At 41.3% G+C, this 9,446-nt stretch overlaps 1 protein-coding gene across 1 annotated transcript in view; it reads right to left on the bottom strand.

Annotated features, from left to right (window-relative positions):
* Positions 1 to 9,446, bottom strand: part of PTDSS1 (phosphatidylserine synthase 1) — a 65,837-nt gene that overhangs the window by 51,489 nt on the left and 4,902 nt on the right. Inside the window, exons 2-3 of the mRNA XM_040494868.1 lie at positions 2,739 to 2,834; positions 2,576 to 2,631 (exon numbers count right to left, since the gene is read on the bottom strand). Coding sequence (XP_040350802.1) covers positions 2,576 to 2,631; positions 2,739 to 2,834 — 152 coding nt within the window. The remainder of the gene's footprint in view (positions 1 to 2,575; positions 2,632 to 2,738; positions 2,835 to 9,446) is intronic.

Here is a 9,446-nt window from a genome sequence, read left to right as displayed (position 1 = left end):
TTATTTATTTTTGGGACAGAGAGAGACAGAGCATGAACGGGGGAGGGTCAGAGAGAGAGGGAGACACAGAATTGGAAACAGGCTCCAGGCTCCGAGCCACCAGCCCAGAGCCTGACGCAGGGCTTGAACTCACAGACCGCGAGATCATGACCTGGCTGAAGTCGGACGCTTAACCGACTGCGCCATCCAGGCGCCCCTCCACCTTGGTTTCTAAAGGCAAGATAAACACCCAGCAGACCCATGGGGGCAGGCTAGACTCCTTGCTGGGCAGAGCTATGGAAGCAGACTATTATTACCCCAGTAGGTCTGGAAGGCAGAGCACTGATCCAAAAAGGATTGATTCTTCTTCTTCTTCTTCTTTTTTTTTTTTTTTTTAAGAAAACTCTACTCCCAACATGGGACTAGAACTCGCAACACCAAGATCAAGAGTCACACGCTCCACCAACCTGAACCAGTCAGGTGCTCCCAGGATTGATGATTCTTGAGCTTTAAAATCTCACAGAGTTTGCCTTCCTGATTTGGAACTTGCTTGGGACTTGTCACCCTTCCTTCCTTCCTATTTCTCCCTTTTGGAAGAAAAGAGCTTGTCCCACTGCTATATTCTGTAAGCATGTGCTTGGTTTCACAGGTTTACAGCTGGAGGGGAATTCTGCCACAAGATGAATCTTGTGTTGTTTAAGCCATCCAGTCTAGGCCATTCTGTTATAGCAGCCTGCACTGACTGAGACAGCAGGCTTTCACATCTTGAAAGGCTTCCACTAAAAATAAAATTTAATCTAGAAGCGTGAGTGGTTGGAGAGTTAAACTCAGCTGTCAAATAACTTAGTTATCTAAAACAACTCATTCTCTTAAGAATTCAGTCATGGTTTTACTGGTTGGATTATGTTATCAGCAAAAACCACGTAGTGTTATGTAAGATTAAGCAAACATACAGAACGAAACACTATTGCCACGATCTTGAAAAGACTGAAGGCCTTGCCATGTGTAATACTGTGATTTATAAGAAATATATATTTGGTCTTTGTGTCCTTTTCTGGCACAGATCTCCTAAAACCATTGGTATCTTCTAAGTGATGAGGGTAATGCATGTTTTTTGCTGTGTTAATGAGAACTCAAAAGCACCTAAAGATGGGGCTGGTTGCCAGTACAGCCAACCGTGTGATTAGAGGGTTGGAACTTTCAGTCCCACCCCCAGACCTCCAGGGAAGGGTGAGAGGCTAGAGATTGAGTTGGATCCCCAATGGCCAATGATTGGATCAATTATGCCTATGTAAATTAGGCCTCCATAAAAATCCAAAAGGTGGGGTCTGGGGAGCTTCTGGGTTGGTGAACACTTTTCTGATGCCAGAAAAGTGGTACACAGAGAGAGGGCATGGAAGCTCCTTGCCCCTTCCCCCATGTCTTATCCTATGCATCTCTTTATTTGGCTGTTGATAAATACCCTTTGTAATAAACTGGTACTGTAATCTAGCGAGTAAACTTATTTCTTGAATCCTGTGAGCCACTCTAGCAAATTAACTGAACCCAAGGAGGGGTCATGGGAACCTCTGATTTATAACCATTCGGTCAGAAGCACAGGTGACACTCTGGACTTGCAATTGGCATCTGACATGGGGACAGTCTTAAGCTTGAGCCCTTAACCTGTGGGAACTGATGTTAATTCTGGGTAGACAGTGTCAGAACTGAGTTGAACTGTAGGGCAACCAGCTGGTGTCTGAAAATTGCTTACTGATGGGGGAACACCTCCCCCCGCCCCAGGCCTGCTACTATCCCCCAACACACATATTTTGGAATTGGCATTAGAACGTAATTACCATGGTACATTTCCAAGCAGCAATGAGTAACATTCACAATGAGCTTCTTATATTATACATTACATCTACTGAAGAGACAGGAGGATAGAGAAGAAACACACCCTAAAGTATGATGTTTGAGTACGGCCCATGGAGCATAATTCATAGGTAAGACTGAACAATTTCAAAATATCTAAAGTGTAAAAGAAATAGGCTACAAAAAGGAAGCATTTATAAATGGTTACAGAAAATAAGTAAGCATATTCCAGGGAGAAGGTACAAAAGAGAAATAAGAAAAAGTAAAGCAAGGGACAATTCAGAGGAAAGGGATGAATCCTGAGTATGGCAGATTTTTTTTTTTTTAACAGACTTTGCCTCACTCTATAATCATGATGGGAGATAAAATTCACTGTAATAATGGTCTTTTTTTTTCATCTGATGATGAAAATTCGTATCTCAAATGCATGATCAGCAAAGTTTACTGTGATAAAAAGATCATCTGGAACAACACGTTATTTAAGTAATACTCATCACAGCACTGACCCTGTCATTAGCAAAAAGGACTAAATAATAATTGTGTATTTTTATGACTCAGCTGATACAGCAAAAATAGCAACAAGAACAACAGCGGACACTTATTAAGAGCTTACGATTGGTCAGTCACTACTCAGAGAATATAACATGTATTAGTTTATTTATTTAACCCTTTCAACAGTACCTACCTGTTATTTCCAACGTACAAAAGAGAAACTCAAGCACGGTGAAAATGCTAGGGGACTTACCCAGGACCACTTCTAGCAACTGGCAGAAGGGGCAGTTTGCCTCCAGGGCCTGTGCCCTAACCACCACAGATTAAGTTTTTACTCCACTTTCCAGTTTCACCTTTTAGGTGGCATGCATCTCAAAAACACCAAAAGGATACCATGCACAGGAGAAATACGTCACTTACCATTGGGAAAAGCTAACACACTGATGATAAGAAAGAAGAAAACAACAGAAAGGATACCCCTCCAGATGTTGTCTTCTGGGACAGAGTCATCCCTGAAAGCAGAAAAGAAAACACTGAGTATTCATTTTCAGATCTAAACAGACGACATGATTGGGATTGTTAACTTCATTTTGCTGAGCAAAGTCATTACAAATACTACTTAGCATTCACTATCAATTCCTAAAATAATACCATCTTATAATAAAGTCCAGTTCTTACAAAAAATGCCATTGGCAACCTTGCACACCAACATACATTCTCTTCGGACAAACATTTGAGAATCACTGTTCTTTTTTTTTTTTTTTTAATGCCCAGGATGTCAAAAGGTAAATGCTTTTTGATTTCAAGAATCACTAAAGATGACCTTTATGATATAGACTGTGCAAAGAAATCTTTTAGAAGTCAGAAAGAAAGCATAACATTATAAAGAAGAAAACATAATGCAACAAGATTATGTATCAATTCTTAAAAACAGGCAGTTGACTACCTAAGGGATGAACAAAAAGGGCGAAAATGTTGGGCAATAAGAAAACACCAGAAAATAATACTTATTAAAAGAAAAATCATTAAAAACAGAATATAAGACTTAAAGTCAGACCAGAAGCAAAAGAACTATGAAGAAAGGGAATGAGTTTCTTCCCTCTGCGCTTGGTCATTTCTAATCTTTTGCTGTGTTTATCTCCTCCATAACCCTAGTAACTGAAATGATTCCACTTGTTGGTTGATATGTTGTCTGTCTTCAATATAGAAAGTAAACTCGGGGATTATTCTCTCATTGTATCCTCAAAGGCTGGCACATGGTAAACCTTTGATATTTGTGGACTGATTATTTATTAGGAAGAAAATCTATTGTATAAAACCAAGTAAAATTCCCTTTGGGAAATCTGATGGCAGAAAAAAAAATTAAGGTTCTCACTGTTTGCATTTAAAAAAAAAAAGGAGAGTCTAGTAACATATTTGGGGTTCAAGAGAAACCAACAAAAGAGGGAAAACAGAAGTATAAGACAGAAAGATTTTGTGAATTGTTGATCATTATTAAGAAGCTTGAGAGAGGAAAGTCCAGGGTTTCAGTTTAAAAAGATGCAGGATGAGTAGACAGAAAATAAGAAAACAGAACAGAAGGAGATACTTAGACATAATAAGACTACAAGCAATACATTTAAAACTGATTTTTGAAGGCTGAGTTTATCAGTGGAAGGACTGCAGCGAAAGAGCTTTCAAAAGACAAAGATTAAACATTACTAAAAAAAGAAGATAAAAACTTTATAAGAAAATCAAGTTAACATACAAAAAAAATCGAGAGCATTGGGATACATGAGAAGTATAAAATAAAACAATAATGAATTACTATGAACTTCTGTTCAGGCACCCAATTAAGTGATTTCCAGATTCATGAGAGGACTGAACATAAGGCTCTGAGGTAAGAGATCATACAGATTCCATTTCTTAAACCATCATCTGGCCAAACAGCACTCATGTTAATGTTGGACAAACAATGCTTAACTGTTAACTTCACAGATCTGCTTATAAAACCAAACTACACAATCAGACAGATTTTCTCTTGCAGCAAGGCGCAATCTTATTTTAAAGTACACCCTAACAATTTAACATCTGCCCAGAAGTTATGAGTATGGCCTTAAAAAATGCTAGCCCAATTATTACTAGGGTATTTGCAATGCCTTTCGGCCTAGGCAGGGAAGCCCCATATCCAATTTCCAGGAACACCAGCTTGTCCTGAAGAATGAATACATACAGGGATTGGGGGGGACACAATGTTTTCATTCAGACCAACATCACACTACTGATATTGGCAACAATAACGACCATAATAACAGCTCCTGTTTATCAAGTATTTACTGTGTGCCAGGCACTGAACAGGCAGTTTCTAAACATTATTGCTAATTGTCACCCCCCCCCTCTGCAAAATGGAGTACTATCAACCATATTTTACAAATGACGTAACAAAGGCTCAGAAAGGTTATGTAATTTTAATTTGCCCAAGGCTACACAGATAAGAAGATACAGAGTTTGCATTTGAAACCAGGTCTTTTAGACTCTGAAGACAATGCCAAATTGCCTCCTAAAAAAATTATCTGTCATCCTAAATCAATCTGATTCATGTTAGATGTAGCGGGATGGTAGAAGAGAGTTTGACAGGACATAACGTTTGTAAGTTCCAGATAAAATAAAAGCAAGGCTGAAATAAATAACTGTTGCGTGGGAAAAGGTGAATTGTAATTCATACTTTATACCAAAATATACTCTGGACATTCATAGAATAAAAAAACTAAAAACAAACAAGAATGGAAAAAAGTTCTGGAAGAAACAATGGGCAAATTAAAAAACCAAAACCAAAACACAACCATCTCAGAGCAGGGAAGACCCTTCTAAAATATGACACAACCCAGAAATCATAAAGGAAAAAAACCGGTCAATCTGCACAACAGAGAATCAACAAAGGAAAAATGATAAACTTAGGACTTCTATCAAGGCAAAGAGTTAACTTCCCTAATACACAAAGCACTCCTCCCCAAATCAATTAACAGAAAGAACAACAAATGGACAAAGAAAAACAAATAGAAAAATGGGCAAAGGATATGAAGAGACAGTTCAGAGTGAGAAATCCAGTGGCTCTCAGGCAAGTGAAAAGATGCTGAGTCTCACTCATGGTTAAGAGGTGGACAAACTAAAACAACCGCGAGAGACCATTCTCCATGAACCTATGAACAAAGGTAAAAATTGAATGACTGAGTTGGAGAGGATAAACAGGAAGTCTCTCTCACATTGCCAGTAGTAGTATAGATTGAAACCACTTTAAAGTAGGGCAATTTGGCAACATATTAACTTTATAAATGCACATACCCTGTGACTCAGCAACTCCATGAATGAGAATTTATCCCACAGCTATACCTTCATTTATGCAAAAATGACATATGTACAAGGTTGTTCACTGTGGCATTATTTGCATTAGCAAAAGAATGGAAACAAGCTAAATAAGTGTCCACTGAAAGGGAACTGATAAAATCAATTATGGTCCCATCTCATAATGAAATACTGGGCAACCAAAAAAAGACTGAAGAAGCTTCCTGTAAGTTAACAACTACAGAATAAGAGACATCATGAGATAAATAAAGCAAGTTGTAGAACAGTGAGTTTAGGAAGCAAATATTCTCTGTTCAAAAAAGGGGGCACGTGTATGTGCATGTAACTTGCAACTTGTACAGATAGCTGCAGGTCTCAGAAATCTACCCAAGAAATGGCAACACTGTTTCCTCCAAGAAGAAAAAAGGAGGGAGGGAGACTTTTCTCCACATACTCTGGTTAATGGATTTCAAGCAATGTGTATCCATTATTCTTTTTTTTTTATTATTTTTTTTAACGTTTATTTATTTTTGAGACAGAGAGAGACAGAGCATGAACGGGGGAGGGTCAGAGAGAGGGAGACACAGAATCGGAAACAGGCTCCAGGCTCTGAGCAGTCAGCACAGAGCCCGATGTGGGGCTCGAACTCACATACCGCGAGATCGTGACCTGGCTGAAGTCGGACGCTCAACCGACTAAGCCACCCAGGCGCCCCAATATCCATTATTCTTTACCAAAAAAAAAAAGGTAATTAAAATTTTACCTAAACAAATGGCTACAGCAAACCAGAAAATCAGTCTCTACTTGAAATTACTTGCTAGTCAGAATGCTTGAAAATATACATCAACATGAAATTCATAAAAACTTAAGATCAGTAACAACTAAGGATATAAAACCAGGGTGCCCACCTGGCTCAGTAGGTTAAGAGTCTGACTTGGTTTCAGCTCAGGTCATGATCTCATGGTTGGTGAGTTCAAGCCCAGCACCAGGCTCTGCGCTGACAGTACAGAGCCTGCTTGGGATTCTCTTTCTCTGCTCCTCCCGCGCTCGCTCTCTCTCTCTCTCTCTCTCAGTCTCTCTCAAAGTAAATAAATAAACACTTATAAAATGAAACTGCAATTTTGTAAATTTTGAGCAGCTATATTAGAAAGGATCAAAGGGATGGCTTAGTTGTTTCAGGAGGGAAAAAAACAAGGCTGATTAAATCTGAAAAAAAGTAGCAGTGGGGTCTGAAAGTTGGCAGCCTTATATCTAGTGAGGGGGAAAAAAGCATAGCAAAGACAGACAGCAGGGTTGTTAGATAAACTGAAAATGTACAGTACAGGAAGATCAGACTTCTGTGACCAATGATTGGAGTGTAAGCAGGTGATCTTCAGGAGGAATGTGAGCCCCATCTGAGCTCAGCCTCACAAGCAGCTTCTGGAGAGTGGAAAGGGTGTTCCCACCGCACCTAGAACAGCCCCTTACAAGAGGTGGGTGCACAGAAAGAACTGAATGCATGAATGAAGGCATTGCCCAGCACCCCCAACCCCTGCCCCGTCAACTCTCCCTGCCCTGACAACCTTGACCACAGCCCTGACTTCTTCCCAAGGTCTACTGCAGCCATCAATGACAAATGTCTCAATCTCTGGTGCTCTGAACTTTCCAAAGAACTTCCTCAGCTGGCATTTTCTTTTAACTGCTTCACAGTTTTGTGGGGAAGTATGATCTTTACTCGAAGGATGAAGAAGATAAAGCTCTTTCTTTATCTTGCCCACAGTTACACACAAATAGGAGGCAGAGTGGAAGTAGGAGCCAGGGCTTCTGGAATGCTGGCTCTAGGTCAAGATTGCTACATTTACCAAAATGATACAAACAGACAAGCTGGGGAGGGGGGACAAAGTCCTTTTCTCTCTGCCAAATTTAGGAGGTGCTCCAGAAGTGTGGGGAGGGGGGTAGCCCCAACCACATACAGTAAAACTACTGAATGGGCAGATTATAATAAAATTGTAATTTAAGCGCCAGTGGGCACAGGTCCCATCTCATTCCTCTGAGGTACCTCCCATGCCCAGCACAATGCTTTAGCACACGGCAGGCATTCTCAATATGGTGGGTGCCAGAATGAAAGAGACGCTATGGCTGAGTGGGGCCAGCGACTCAAGTCACGAAGGAGTGAAGCACAGCCTGAGGCCATAGAGTCCACTAACAGTGACTTTACTGTCCCAGTGCTGAAGGGCCAAATATTCAAACACCTCAACTCCTTCTGCAGAATGCTGTTTCTACCCAGAGAGGAGAGAATGTCCTAAAAGCAGGAAAGGTTTAAGACAAGCTCTGAACTTAAAAAAAGTTTGCACTCAGAAAAGTTTTGGACTCAGATTGTGTCAGTTTAATGTCTGACCATAGGCAGTGGGCGAGGAAGACTTCAGGAAAGCGAAACAAACTCCACATACTCACAGACCATCTAGACAAGGCTTCCTCCCCGGGGCCGGGCAGACAGGAACCCTTTATCACGACTCCTAAGGCTGCTAAGTGGGTTGTCCTCCCTCCCCACATCTTCTCCTTCCCTTCCCTCTAATAGGAGTCCTTGAAATTGAGACACACAGGTAGGGTCATGTTTATAAGGTTGGTCACTGTTAAGGATCCTCTCTCCCGATGGAGAACTTAGTCCTCGGTTACATGGTGGATCGAGGTTAACTAGCTTTGGTATTACCTTTAAAGACTATATTCATTTCATTTTACAGTAAGTTACAGTCCTTGTCAAGAATTATAACTTAGATAAGTAAAGGAGAAGAGTGATTTTTAAGATCTTATTGGATAAATGACTTCTTGCATTTTTATTCATTTAGCATTTTCCGGGTGTGTATCTTGGGGTGATTAAGATATTTGGGCTCAAGAAACTGATGCAGTAACAACTATTACAACACCAATAAGAGACACACAATAATAAAAGGTATTTGGAAGTATATAAACATGTCTTCCCTGTGCTTCCTGAAACAATCAAGAAAGGTGCTCAGGAAGGAGCTCAGGACGCCATGGGCAGGCAGGAGGTGCCGGGAGGCGCTCTCCCCTGGGAAAGAGCTGCCAGCCTGGCACTGGCTGTGGGGCCGGTGAGCCATCCAGGCCTGCCGTGTGCCCTGTGTGGTGTTGTAGGGGAGGCAAGGCTGGAGAGGCAGGGATACTTCGTGATGGAAGGCCTGAGTCCAGCCAGCATTTCCTACAGGTGAGGGGGATGTAGTGACAGACAGTAAGCAGGGGACAGATCGGGTCTCCCCTTTGTCTTAGAAGGTCATGAAGGCAGCAGTGTGGAGGCTGAGTGGGAGGGAGATGGAGTAAAGGTCTGGGAGCATACTATCCCGAAGGATAAGAGGATTGCCGAGCCACGGCCTGGGCCTGGGAGGGAACACAGCTCTGAAAGGGGTGAAGGCCCTGTGAGACCTGGTGAAGATAAACTAGGTGTACTCCAGGTGAGCGGAGACCTGGACTACTGAATTGTTGAACTGAATTAAACAGGATGCCAGGGCCAAAGGCTCAGGAAGCAGTCCTGGCTGACTGGACAATGTCTGGTTTCTGAATTCAGGGAGGCTGAAAACCTGCTAACTTCACTAGAGAAATCTGAGGCTACAGGGATTATATCACAAGACTAACTGTATTATACTTGGTAACAGAATTACAGCTCAAATGCTAAATACCACGTAGCAATCCCTAGGCATGGAATCTCTCTGAGGTAAGGCAGCATCAAAACCAAATGAACATCTGAAGTCACCCAGGAACCTATTTCCTACAGAAGACCCCAAAGAAATATAGGATACATCTTCCCCTCCAAG

This window comes from Herpailurus yagouaroundi, unplaced genomic scaffold (genome assembly GCF_014898765.1).
Source record: "Herpailurus yagouaroundi ecotype Mexico unplaced genomic scaffold, PumYag 186, whole genome shotgun sequence".
Taxonomy (NCBI): Eukaryota; Metazoa; Chordata; class Mammalia; order Carnivora; family Felidae; genus Herpailurus; species Herpailurus yagouaroundi.
Note: the sequence above shows the minus strand (reverse complement) of the source record. Positions and strands in the feature narration are given on the sequence as shown.